We start from the raw sequence: 14,553 nt of genomic DNA on the forward strand, positions 1-14,553 counted from the left end.
AAATAAAGTAAAGTAAAAAAAATTACAAGGTCAAATTAGTAATTTCATATTAAAAAAAATCATGCTAGTGCACAAATTGAGCAATGCAACATCAGAAGGAGATGCAAAAGAGGGTTGTTACGTAATTGGCAATGCCAAACAGCTAATTGAAGGACATTTTAGTCTGAACCAAAAACACTGATCTGAACTGAACGCTGTAAGTGAAGTTCTTGGCAACAAGTAGCAGCTGCTGCTTTTTTTTTAATACAAAAAATAGTTTAAATATGTTTTTGTATTCATATTTTCCTGAATTTTTTATTTTAGTTCTTTTAAACAATATTTTTATTTTAGTTCTTATTTTTTTTAAAATAGCTTTTAGCTGTAATCAAAACAAAATTGACAGATCGAATTATCTTAATAGATGAAATTAGTATTAAAAACAATTTTTTTAAAAAATATAACTAAAATAAAAAAATTTAATAAAATGTGATAAAAAACGTATTTAGAAAAAATAAAATAAAATTGGACTTCATACCCACATAAAAATAAGAAAGTTGACAACGATAAATAAACATTAAACAATAATTGTAATAAAAGTTTCTTTCTGACTGTTGAATCTGAATTCTACTTCTGCTACTCTGTTTCTTCATTCTTATGTTGAGAGCATTTCCCATCTAAAACTGAAACATTAAATTATAGTTTGCATTTCCATATTCGACCCACTGCACATTTTCCCTTCTCCTATTCTATGTTTCTGTAGAATTAGACCCAATTCCTCAGTTCCCTTCATTTGTGGGGAAAGGAACTTCATTTCTGCATCAGAAGCTGATTTTGAACTTGCCCAACTACATTAATAATGGCAAACCCAGTTTACAAACTACGTATCCTTTTGTTGTTTTCCTTTTTCTTGGAATAACTTTTCTGTCTCAGAAAATGCATTCTGGTTCCACCCATTAAGTTATTGTTACCAGTGACTGAGTTTCTGCTGAAACTTTCAAATTGTTTTTTTTAAAATTCATTGTTGGAGGGGGCAACGTGGGGTGTAGGATTTGCACTTTGTTTGCTTTCTGGGAAAAAATGATGCAAATGTTGGAAACTCATCAGCAAATTGGAAGTTATGGAGTGAAGTTTAGATTTTTTTAAGCCGTTTTTTACCGTTTAGTGGTTGAGGATTTGCTAGAGAAGTTAATGAAACTTACAAGTTGCAGTTTTTCATATTTGTGTTGGTTATTTTTATTTATTTATTTATTTATTAATCGGGGTCTTTGACTCTGTGTGTTATATTTTAAAGTATGAGTTTGTTATTGACTGTGGAGTGTAGATGTTTGGGTATTTTGATAATGTGGTTTCCTAAGCCAATCAACTGTAGAGGAATTTGTGGCCCATTCAGGGAATGTAAACTGTTTGAAAATTGGAAGGAAGGCATGCCGCGTTTTCGTTACAGGAGGGGATGATCACAATGTTAATCTGTGGATGATTGGGAAACCAACTTCTTTAAGGGTCAGTTGATTTGTCTTTGTTATTTTAGCATTTTGGTTTCAATATGTTATTCACTGAAGGATTTATGTTATTGCATGTACCCAAACAATGCAAGTGAAAAAATTATTTACCAAAATTAGGATCTTCTAAAGCTACTTAGTGTTATTTTCCCATATGCATCACTTTTTGCCACAACATCTGCTGCACATTCTGTGGGATTCAAGGATTGTGTTGCCTGGTGGGTTTGTACTAAGTACGTTGGCACCATCCAGTGATATTGTGTCAGCAAGGTTGGCGCAACCAACACACGTAGATGCCAAAATTGTCTAATCACCAAAATAAGTTTTCTTAAAAGCCAATTCAATGATCATTAACCTAGCAAGCTCTGATGCCAACATTGTTTTTTGGCTGCATTTTAGCTGTGTAAAATAAGAATCAAACCAAGATGAATGAGCAGTGAAATGTGTATGACCTCGTATGTGCAAGCAGTGATAAGTGAAAAAAAACTTTCTCGAGAATAAACTGAACTTGAAGCCTGAAAGTTTAAGAACCTTGAAATCTGGGTATGGAATGCTGGGATTGATTTCTACAAGTTTTGGACCATCCTCACTTATTTCAATATAGTTATCTAGCCTTGATCTGTTACTACCTGATAATTCCAATGCCATTTTCTTCTTTCTTTTGCTGTCCCAGAATAATATGGAGCTTGGAAGTCATTCAAATCTGAAAATTTTCTGCTATACATAGATCATAATAATTTATTATCATCTGTACTTTTTACTCACATTGGATTCCCAATATGATGTGGGCTGGACTTTCTTATGGTAGCAGCAGAGCCATGTAGAACTTTGAACCTAACAATGCTATCTTACTATAAATATATGCAGAGTTTGAGTGGTCACACTAGTTCAGTAGAATCTGTGGCTTTTGACTCAGCAGAAGTATTGGTTCTTGCTGGAGCATCGTCAGGGGTTATAAAGCTTTGGGATTTGGAAGAAGCAAAGAGTACGTTACTTAGTGTATTCTGCAGTCATGTGTAATATATAATGTTGTTATTTATAGAGCATCGGAATTGTTTAGCTAGAAAAGTGAAAACCCTCTGATCATAAACATGGACCGCTATTTGATTTAAGAATTGAGTTATACTATCTACTTGCACGCATGAAATTATAAAGGCATCTAGGAGTACCATTATAAGTCCAAGTAAAGATTTTTAAATTGTTAGGTGCAATATAAGGTTTGTGTATTTTACAATTTTATCAGTAAACCCCTAATATATTTGCTATTATTCTTGAAGTATAGTGGTTCGCACTCTTACCGGACACAGATCTAATTGTACTGCTGTTGAGTTTCATCCGTTTGGTGAGTTTTTTGCATCTGGCTCCTCGGACAGTAATCTTAAGATTTGGGATATTCGGAAAAAAGGATGCATTCATACATACAAGGGTCATAGCCAGGGCATCAGTACAGTTAAATTCACTCCAGATGGCCGTTGGGTTGTTTCCGGTGGATTTGATAATATTGTGAAGGTAACAGCATGGAGTTTGTTGTGGTATAGCTTTTCCAATTATTTATAACTTTTAGCTGTTCTATAAATACACAGTGAATCTAACTTACCAATATACAGGTCTGGGATCTAACAGGTGGAAAGCTCTTGCATGACTTCAAGTTCCATGAAGGACCTGTTAGGTCCCTAGATTTCCATCCTCTTGAGTTTCTTCTTGCTACAAGTGAGTTAGTGTGCTTTAGATGTGAAGATCTTTCTTTCATAATTAGTGTGCACCGAATGAAAGTATGCTTAATAGTTGGTCAAACTTAATGGAAATATATGCAATGATTCTCTGTCAGGGACCATGGAAACATTCAAGCATCTTCGAAAACTCAATTAGGGATTATCTAGAATGCATTATGGTCTGGCCCCAATAAACGTTTTATGGGTGCCTGGCTGGTACCAGATCATGTTTTGCTAACAAGCCAAAATGTAGGCATGGGTCGAGAGGGCATTTTGGAAAAAGAAAGTTAAAAGAATTATTTTTGCCTAGGATGCAGTCTAAGAAAAATTTGTTTTCAGTGTAATTAACTAATATGTTTCTATGAAATTTATATATTTACACAAGCCTAAATCCATCTTTCTATTTTAGTAATTTTACATCCAAAGGTAATTATACTATTCAAACAAGACTCATTCTAACAAAATTACTTTATGTTAAACATTCCCAAACATAGAAATCATCCTTCAAAATGCAATTCTTTCTGATATAATTCTTCCACGCTACATTCTACCGAAAAAAAATATTACACCACTTATTCGAACATGCACATAGCCATCATATCCAATCACTATTGACAAGATGTCTTTGCGGCCACCACAATTACTATGATTCCATCTTCACCATGGTACTGAATTATCATTAATATTACTGCTCCTGAACTTTTCCAAGGTTTTGTAAGCATAATCCATTGTACAGAATGTTCTTGAATTTGATATGTAAATATAATTTTTGTCTTTGTTCATTGAATCACAATGTAACCTTGAAGGATGTAAACTGTTATTTTGACCAAAGCATTATGCTCAAATAATTTATTTAAGTTCAAAAAGAAAAAAATTCAGCAAAAGAGTAAGTGTTTACAAATTCATTTGCAGGTTCAGCTGACAAAACAGTGAAATTTTGGGATTTAGAAACCTTTGAACTGATTGGATCTACCAGACATGAGGTATATAAATTTGCTGAAGCTTTCTTCTTCTGTTTGAAAGGACTCAATTATATCCATTAATACTCATCAAGGTTAATATTTTTTTGTAACTTGATAGTGTTGCTGTATCTTGCTTTGTTAATCTACAGGTGCATAGTGTGTTAATATGTTTCACTTTTTATCTGTGATGTAGCTTTGTTGCCATTGTAGCATGGCCTTCTAATGTAAACCTGTACATTTATTTTCCCAGATACATGTGCATTTACATGGACATAGAATTTTATATAAAATAGTTAATTCTAATAAGTATACTTCAATTTTTATTAGGTTGCAGGGGTACGCTCAATAGCCTTTCATCCTGATGGACGGACCCTATTTGCTGGACTTGAGGATGGTTTGAAGGTACAGATTGTTTGTTTCAAACATTAGATTATAATAATAAAAACTCAAACATGATAAAGATATATAATGCTCATTTATTGTAGGTGTATTCATGGGAACCTGTTATATGTCATGATGCTGTTGACATGCTATGGACAACACTTGGTGACCTATGCATTCATGATGGGAAGCTTTTGGGTTGCTCGTGGTACAGTAATTCTGTTGGAGTATGGGTGTCAGATATTTCGGTAGGCTCACCATCACCTAGATTAATTATTATATTTATTTCACAATTTAGAATGAGTTGTGTTAATTACATTATACTTAGCTCAAAAAGACAAAGTATAATTAAAGAATTCCTACTTATGTGGCTGCTATTATTAGCTGTATGATGTTATTACTAGTTTTAAATGCAAGTTACCATTCTGCAGTGTTCATGCCTGTAATGAAAGTCGTGAGTACATGGTATCCATATTAGTCTGTGAACATTGTTAAACTAATTTTGTGATGCGTTTCCAATAACTTGTTCTCTGTTAGCTATCTTTCTGACTGTCATTCTTAATGCATCAGCTTATCAAGCCATATAGTGGTGGTGTAGAAACCAAGGAAAAAGAAAGCATGGAGCAGCAACTTAATCTGCAGGGAAGACAAAAGGAGAAAGCAGAGGTTGGTGTGGGACCAACTTCAGGGTTGTGCTGTATGTCTTCTGAAAATGAGTTAAAAGAGATAAAGAATATATATATTGACTGTAAGCCACAGACCTTTTTGTCTTCCCTTGATATTAGACATGGCTTTGTTAATTTTCTGAAAGAATTCAGTTTTCAAAAAAGTTTGTGCCATATAGCACATCTCACACTGAGCTCATTAATAGGTAAGATGCAACAATTGCACCAATGGATTGTTTTGGTGAAGAATCTATTGACAATTTAATTAAGGACAAAACTTAGGGTACAATTCCTTATGTGTTGTTGATGTTGTTTAGTAATCAAAATCAGAGTTTGACCTTAACAATCTGTGATAATAACATTAAATACAGATTTTTTATTGAAGAAATAAAGCTACAAGTTTAATTTGTAAACAACACTAACAGAACATAAAGAATAACACACAAGTTGTGTCCTTTAATTTATCTGGCTGAAGTTGAAAATTTAATTTTACAAGCAAATATGTGGTGAAGGTTTTGACTCGTGAATGCAGATTAAGATAAGGGCCCTTTTAAGTGAGCTTCTAAGGCAATAATGCTATATCCACCGTTGAATTTATTTAATAGGTATTTTAATCTTTACTCATGAAAGTCTAAAGGTGGGTGTGCCCTTACTCACCTTATTAGAGACCAACCCACTTTAGAGAAGTTTTTTTGGTAGGATTATGTACATTTTTCCATGCCAGTTTATTTGTAATTCTGATTACTGTCCCAAATGATGTATTCAAGAACATTTTTCTTTTTCTGCATATAAAGCTTCTGGAGGGAATCCTGTTATGTTACATAAATCCAGGTCATTGAATTCTCCAAAAATAGATCTCCCTGAGGAATCCAAAGAAATGCTAAACTGGAGTCCTGCAACAGGAGTTCATGCAAAACCAAATGAACAAGCATCTACAAAGTCTTACTTTGTGTCCAACATTATACCTCGGGACATTCCTGATGGTAAGGACTCAGTGACCTTTTCGAAGAGAAAACCTGGAATGTTGCTTAAGCCAGCTCATGTTCAGGGAGCATCAACCGGCATATTTGATGTTAATGGGTTTTCATCAGATTTGGATTCTGAAATATTTTGTGATACTGTAAGTAAATCTGATAGTGCAAAAGATCCTAACTTCCAAATGAAGCTTGGATCCCTGAATGAAGTCAGAGAATCTTGTGAAGATAAACATCCTATCAAGAGTGTTACAGAGATGTTTGGAAGGACTTTAACACTAGACAGACTTTCTGACCAAGAGAAATGTAAGTTTCTCTTTCTGTTAAACCACTGTGGGTCAAATGCAAGTCATTGGTGATTATATTTCTGAATCTAGAATGAGTAGTTCACTATAGAGAGAAACGTATGACATCTCAACTATCGATAAGAAAATAAAATAAAGGGGAAGAATTGACAAATCCATCATTTGTTATGCATGTGCAAGTACCATTTACATTTGTTATTCATGTGCAAGTACCATTTAATTTTTCATCGATGGTTGAGATTTCTCACTTTAGAGAAGCCAAAACTTTGATTTCTTTAATCTTATTTTGTTAGTTTGTGTCCACTTCAACCAAAAACGGTTTAATTGCCCATCATTCTCTTCTCTCTTCTTAGTTATAGCATGGACTTCCCCCCCTATATATACTTGAATAACAGTTTCTTGTTAAATCTGTGAAGATTTCAATGAAGGTCCATGTAAGTTTCTTTTTATATTAGAAAAAATTATGCTTGTTTTTTCTGACTTCGTTTTCCTTTTCAAAATAACAAAAAACTGTTGGCCAACATTCTCTGGACAGATAAAACTCTTCTACATGTTGCCAATTGATATTTTAGTTTCTACTCTTTTACAGAAGTTGGCATGGCATGTGTATTTGGTCTTTTGTATAGAAAAGTAATGTATGGACACTTATGATTAATATTTTATCTTTCAGGTGATCAATCCTCTCCTTACAGCAAAGGGATTAGTCCAGTTAAATATGTCAATGGAGGTTTGCGATAACTTCTCAAAGTTATTTTTTATACACTAAGGATTCCACTGGAAACTGAACATATTTAAATTCTGCTTTTGGCAGTTGCTGTTGTACAAGGAAGGACCCGTTCTCTGGTCGAGAGGTTTGAAAGAAGGGAAACAACACCCACCAATGAGGATCAAACTAATGTATCGCTCACCACAACAAATGACAATAGGGAAAAAATTCTCCAAGAAGATCAAACTATTATGTCCCCCATCCCCACCACAACATCTGAGAAGCGGGAAAAAATTCCTTTCAATGAAGATCAAAACAATATGCCTTCCATTTGCGACATAACATGTGAAGTAGACAAGTCTACTAACTTCTTGGTAAAACTCTTGCTTGAAAAAAGACAAACTTTATGGAATTATATACACTGTCATAATATCTTCACCGTAGCTTCATGTTTTAGTCAAAACATTATTTGTAGATACCTTATGAAGAAACTGAAAAGGCTCTGAAAGTGTACATGGCATCACAATTTTAGAAATTAGCTTGCACATGTTTTCTCTTGAACCTCTCCCTGTCCACCTCCTTGCCCTTGGCTATTTGGACCATTGATTAATTGCTATCACTATTCTTTTGGTATTGGTTTGCTCTAGAGTTATGGTGTCTTAACTATTAAAACCTATATATTGAAAGAATGTGGTTGTTCAAATTCAATCACACACTTCACCCTTTTTGGGGGCTGGGGGGCTTCGTCACGCACTCGTGTTTTTACAAATTGTTGCATTGGGTTCGTTGAACTACTCAAATATATCATGTTTTATGACATTGTCAGAAAGTTGAGCCTCAAGTTTCTGGAAGGGATTCAAACTCTGCAAATGAAGGGGAAATAATTGAAGGTCTGATGCAAACTCATGATGTAACATTAAGTAATCTTCGTTCACGTTTGACAAAATTACAGGTAGGTTTAGCTATTAGTTGATATTAAATTATTTTCTTTCAGACTAAACCTGTGTATAGTGTAGTAATTCTAGTATGTATTAATTTTAGCCATGAAACTTATAAGTGTTTGGCTATAGCCTATTTGCTGATGTGTAAATGTTCGTCTTTGTTTTTGCTATTTCTTAACTGGAATATAGGAATAAAATGATAAAAACTGGAATCATTCCTCTCACTGACTGGTTCTAACGTGCATTTGCAGGTAGTGCGGCATTTTTGGGAGCGGAATGATAGTAAAGGTGCCATCAGTGCTTTGAGGAAGCTGCCTGATCAATCTGTATGTTTTTTTAATTAAATGTCAACCTGTCACTCATTGGTTCTTTGCTTGTTCTGTATTTAATGTTTTGACAATTAATTTATGGTTTTGTTATTGAATATGAATCCTAAAAAAAAAATCATCTGTATGTAGGTTCAAGCTGATGTTATCGGTGTCCTTGTTGAGAAGATGGAGATTCTCACCTTAGATTTATTTTCTTATTTAATTCCTGTGCTCACAGGCTTGCTGGATAGCAAGATAGAAAGGTAGTTTTTTGTTAATGTGGTGTTAGGAAAATTCATGCTGAAAGTTGAAGTATCTAGGGCTTCATATTTGACCTCATCTAATGTTTCTTCTAATTTATAGGCCATGACCTCACAACTACTGTTTGAATTAGCATGTATTTTTCTTGTGATGGTGGCCTTCACAAAAAAAAAATGACAAACCGTATACATTTAACCTGTTCTTACTGTGCAGACATGTGAAGGTATCATTGGATATGCTACTAAAACTTGTAGCAGTTTTTGGTCCAACAATACGTTCAACCGTTTCGGCACCTCCTTCTGTTGGGATTGATCTACATGCAGAGCAAAGGTCCCCTCCATCGTCACCTAATGTTGCTTTCACTGTCTCTTGAAGTTTATATGTGAATGAACCTAATTTATGTAAAATCTTGAAAACAGGCGGGAATGCTCCAATCAATGCTTTATGCAACTGCAGAAGATTCAAATGATTCTTCCTATATTAATACGGTAACCATGTAGTCTTTGGTGTTGCCAACATATATGCACATTGAAATCAATGTTGCAGACTAATGGTTTTAAAATAGAAATCCAAAAAAGCTATTTCTGTGTCTTGAGCATGTCCTTTTATGGTAAGATTTGAATACCTTTGGAAAATAAGCGAAGTAGCGTATGAAAAAAAAAGAAAGCATGCTAAACAATGTGCATGCCCTTTGCGAAGATTATTCGTGTTTCTGTTTAATTGGTTCTGATTTTATTAAGCATTAATTCTTCTCAGCTTTATTATACAACTTGGTGTTATGATTCTTAGCCTATTTCTTTACATATCACTGTAACATTTCTTTTACAGAAACAGCAATCAAGAATCATGGTTTCTCACTCCCCCCCCCCCCGGTTTCTTTTTGTTGCAGGAGGGGTGGCTTATTGGCCAAGGCTGCCCAAGAGCTAAATTTGGTTCTTCAACAATCCTAGCTAAAGTTGCTCTTTTAAGAACTTCAGCCAACTTATGAATGAGTGATTTGGCTCAACATGGTATGGCAGGATCATGTACAAAACATGAAGAAAGCCTTCTTCATGTGGTGTTTTTCATCTGCAGCCACCTTCTTTTTATGATTTGCCCTAGTAGCGGTCGTCATCAGCTTCGTTAATGGCAGAGAATCATAACAAACATGTGGGTTAGCTGAATGATTTATTTGACCTTATGTTTAGATGCTTGAAGGTGGAAGCAGCCATCTAAGTTGTATCTTGGTCTTAAAGGCTTGTGTTCCTGACATATAACCTGTGCTGGTCTTCAACTTTTGTTTTTCTTCAATATGTTTCTTCTGCTTATTAGTGATATATCCTGCACGTTAAAACATGCAATGAAATGTATCAGTCCACTGTATTTAGTACCAGTGTAAAATCCTTGTATATGCAATATCCAATTAAATGGATCCTTTTTTCTATTTTTCTGGGTCCTAAGTGCTCAAGCTTCTTTTTAAATGGAGTGACCAGAACTTGCCATTATGATGATGATCACCGTACATTTAGGTCTTAAATGCTCAATTTATTTGAATCTCAGGCATGATGATCCTTGTGTAACTTACATCTTTACAAACATAATATATTTAATTTACTAATGCAGTTTGAATGGGTGGAAACTAGAAAGAGTTGACTGGGGAAAAATGAGACAATTTTATTCTTTTTCTTTGATTGTTGACAAAAAAATACGAAAATATTTGATGGAACAGGCATAAAAGAAATTTCTCCCTTCAAGTGGAGAGAAAATGATAGATGGAGAGAAAAGCTGATTTGTCTATTTATTGACTAGTACATAGTAATAAACGTTTTAAAAATGTATTAATTACACTAATTATTACAATAAAACAATATTATTGACTAAAATAATTTTATTTAAAAAGTACCGCATAGTTATGAGATAATCAATATTTAGATAAGGTATCAATTAACAGCAAATTAGGATATTGTTAAAGATAATTAATACGCTTTCAATATTTTAAAAAAATAAAATCAATCAAAAGTCTCATAACAGATACTATATGAGACGGCAAAATGATGAGATAACAAATAATAAAAATTAAACAAATTGAAAAAATATATAATCTTAAATAAAAAGGGAAAGGAAAATCTAAAAAAATTTGGAATACATAAATAGAAAAGGCAGGAAAAAAGAAAGACTCAAATACAAAACAAAAAGTATAAATCTGAACCAAAAAAATCTAATAAAGCTGAAAACGGTTGTTTAAAAAGTAAAAAAAATCAAATAATAATAATAATAATAATAATTAATATATATATATACTTGACTGTGCAGTTACAAAAACATCGAAAAAATAGGAAATAAAAGATTTAATGGACGGACGAAGTAGTTAAGTTGAATCGACGATGATCAAGTTTTTTCCATCACCCCCTCACACAAAAGCACATTAATGCACTCATCACTTCACATATTTTACCATTGCACTCTCCCACTTTTCATTCAGGGATTCACACACAATCACAAGTTCTCAAAACCAAAAACGTAGTTATGATCTCAAGCCAAAAAAACTCAATTTTCGGAAATAAAAAAAAATAAAAATCAAAGACGTTCATTCTTTGTTTTTGAAAGCTGAGCAAAAGAGTACTCAAGAGAGGAGCATTGCACAAAGTACTGGTATTCAAAATATTCTTTGCTCTTTAGACTTTGATTGATTCATTAGTCATTTGGTTTTAATATGATGAGTGCTTTTATACTGTTTTGAATTCGTATATTTTCAATCAGCAAGTGTGATGAATGCATCGAGGTCTTGAATAACTTGTGCAGAAAAATAAGATAATCTCTAAGTCCTCCATAGTATTGTAGTTGCTTGAATTAATCAATGGAATAAAAAAAATAATGGCGTGTTGGCTTTAGCTTTTGGAGAACAAAGTGAATCATGTCTAATATTAGACAACAAAAGAGGCTTGTAATTGTTGTGATTGTTATTATTATTATTATTGCTATTATTGTGTGAATTTTTTTTTTCTTGTTATCTTATTTAGACTATTTTTATGCTCAAAACTAAATTTTTTGTTGTTGTTTTAATAGTTACAATTTGTGTCATGTACATATCAATAAATAATAAAAAAAAATATCTTCCTAAAAATATTAACATATATTTAAAATTTTAAAAAAAATTGTTTCGAATCTATGCAATAGCTAATTGTTGAGTAAAATATTCACCGGATCATAATATCCGCCTAGAATATCTACTTTTAATATTATTTTGATCAGAATTTTTTCAATTAATTTTCTCAAAATAAACATATTTTCTCTCCAAATTAAAAAAAAAAGCCTTCTGTAAAAAATTCAAATTCAAGTAATGTCTCCTCTCCCAAAATAAAACCAATATATTTCACAAATAAAATGCAATAAAAATACAGCTTTTTAACTTTAAAAATTATTCTTGTTTTAAAATCTGAAAATATTCCATCTTAAAAAATCAAATATTATTTACCCAAAACAATAATTTTAAAATCTCAACTCAAATTTTTTATTTTCAAATAAAAAATCATCCTTCTCAATTTAAAAACATTTTTTTCTCAATTCAAAAATTCCTAATTGTGTATCTCCCGATATTAGTGATGTTAAAGGAGTTGTAGCAACTTAATTTCGTTTTTTGGACTTAGCCCCTTCTTTTATATATAAAAAAAAATCACTCTTTTAAATTTTTTTTTTGTTCAATTAGAATTATTCCAAAAATTGAAAAATATATTCTCTCTTCCAAATCTTAAGCACTCTTTTTAACAATAAGACAATCAAAATATTTTATTTTCTAAAAAATATTTGAATTTAAATTTTTTAAAATAATAAATTTATTTTAATTCTATGTAATAATTAATTAGTGTTGTTGAATAATTGATCTACCTTGAACAATTTTTGAATCATCCAAATTTTTTAAATAGTCATATACTAACTTGAACTTTGTTCAAAGGAGATGTAATTCTCTTTCTAATAAGCAATTTTTTTTTCAAAAAATTAGAAATAAAATTTTTCAAAAAATAAATAACAAAAAATATTTCCCCTTACAACTTTCTAAATAAATTTTTTTCAAAACATGTTTTTTCTAAGAATTAATCTTTCGTAAAATCAATTGAAGATATTCACTTTTAAAAAATTAAAAAGAACCTTAAAAAAAAATATATATATATATATATATATTAAAAAAATTCAATATTTATAATTTTTAATAAATTTGAGGTAATAACTAAAAATATTTGAAAAAAATTCCTATCCATTTTGTAGTTGTTTTAGGCTGGCTTTTGGGCCTAGTGCCTTCATTGTTGTTTTGCTGCCATTGTTCTTTGACCCAAAAACAAAGCTTCCATTGCCCTAACAAAAAAAGAAGAAAACAATAACAAAGAATTCTGCCGCATAACACCATACACAACTATTGCTCCCTCCCTCTCTCCTTCTGATAACCATTGTTCAGTTTTGAATGTTTTTGTGGCATTCATGCGATCGTGTTCCCTTCATCTTCGGTAACCACTTACCAACACAACACTTTCAACTTTTCAGTTTTCATCCAAACCAAACACAGTCTCTTTCATCTCTCAACAATGAGCATTCTGCAAGGGAAACGCAAGCGCCAAGACCTGGCATCAGCAGTGTCAGCATCACTGAGCAACGAGGATCGTGTGATCTACAACATCATTCGCGCCAAGAAAGAGTTAGGAATACACCACACTGACATCAAGCGAGAAACCAACATCCCCGAAACCATGCTGAAGAGAACCATCAAGTCCCTTCTTTCCAAGTCACTCATCAAAGAAGTTGTTAGCATCCAAAACAGGCAAAAGAAGTTGTTAATGGCGGTGGAGTTCCAACCCTCCAAGGAAATCACTGGTGGCGATTGGTACACCGAAGGAAAACTCGATACCCAGTTGATCGAAGCACTTTCTGATGTTTGCTTCAAGATCATTCTCCGTCAAAAAGTTGCCACGTGTGATGGAATCGTTGATTGGATCAGAACGGTGGCGAGTGGGGTGTTTCCTAACGGAGTTTCCGTGGAGCAAGTGGAACAGATTTTGAAGGTTTTGATTATGGAGAATAAGGTGCAAGAGGTGACCAGTACTGGCGTTGGCGATTTTGCTTCCGTTCCTGCTGGTCAAGTTTGTTATAGATTGATTAACAGAGCCAGTACCGGCAACGGTAACGTTAAGGTTGGTATTATGGTTTCTATTCCCTGTGGGGTTTGTCCAAATATAAAATTGTGTTCACCTGATGGTGTTATCAACCCAAAAACTTGTGATTATTATCAGAAATGGTTGGACTTCTAATTCATGTGTTCCACTTGTTTAGTTTTTATTCTTTTAAGGCCTTTCTTTTTTAATTTTATTGTCTTATCTAGGTAACCATTGTCCTTGTTGATTTCATTGTTGAATATATACTTCAAAGGTTTTTTTTTTTTTTTCAAATTTAACTTCTGGATTAAATTGAAAAGCTTTTTGGTGTGCCCATGTGCTTTTCCTCTGTTTCGTTACGTAGATTGATATCAAAGATGTATGATTAAATTGTCTTGGAACATATATTTTTTGGTATTGTTGGATTCCACTGTTTATGGGATAGGCTCCATTGGTTAATTTGCTCTGTTTAGTATTGATATGTACTAAAGTCTGTAAAAAGCTGTCCAAGCTAAGCGGAAGGGAAGAACGAAATGAATATTCTATCCTCAGCCTGTTATAAGTTGATTAGCAATAGAAAATTTTTTGATCTTTTCAAATTTTTATTCACTCAATTACGATAGTGTGTATTATTTTAAAAAAAAAATAGATTGAATAACTTAAAACTATGAGTATGAAATATTTATAGAGCTCTGCCCATCATAATGTTTAATTTAAAAATTAATAGAAACAATCTCTAC

The 14,553-nt window shown here is 32.7% G+C and overlaps 2 protein-coding genes across 3 annotated transcripts; both read left to right on the forward strand.

The window, feature by feature from the left end:
- Positions 1-625: 625 nt before the first annotated feature.
- LOC113857773 (katanin p80 WD40 repeat-containing subunit B1 homolog) lies at positions 626-10,043 on the forward strand. Of its 2 annotated transcripts, XM_027489960.1 has the most exons (17): positions 626-860; positions 1,349-1,479; positions 2,346-2,463; positions 2,761-2,987; positions 3,086-3,188; positions 4,103-4,173; positions 4,480-4,554; positions 4,638-4,781; positions 5,104-5,281; positions 5,993-6,478; positions 7,148-7,204; positions 7,289-7,557; positions 8,376-8,450; positions 8,583-8,695; positions 8,907-9,023; positions 9,113-9,181; positions 9,583-10,043. In XM_027489960.1, the coding sequence occupies exons 1-17, from the start codon at positions 836-838 to the stop codon at positions 9,641-9,643; spliced, it is 2,319 nt and encodes a 772-aa protein (XP_027345761.1). In that variant the 5' UTR covers positions 626-835; the 3' UTR covers positions 9,644-10,043. The 2 variants fall into 2 exon arrangements, with proteins under 2 accessions (XP_027345761.1, XP_027345762.1); XM_027489961.1 differs by lacking the exon at positions 7,148-7,204.
- Positions 10,044-13,249: 3,206 nt separating this feature from the next.
- LOC113859898 (DNA-directed RNA polymerase III subunit RPC6-like) lies at positions 13,250-13,969 on the forward strand. Its single transcript, XM_027492561.1, has one exon. The coding sequence runs from the start codon at positions 13,250-13,252 to the stop codon at positions 13,967-13,969; it is 720 nt and encodes a 239-aa protein (XP_027348362.1).
- The last annotated feature ends 584 nt before the right edge of the window (positions 13,970-14,553 follow it).

Source organism: Abrus precatorius, unplaced genomic scaffold, assembly GCF_003935025.1.
Source record: "Abrus precatorius isolate BTA unplaced genomic scaffold, Abrus_2018 Scaffold2, whole genome shotgun sequence".
NCBI lineage: Eukaryota > Viridiplantae > Streptophyta > Magnoliopsida > Fabales > Fabaceae > Abrus > Abrus precatorius.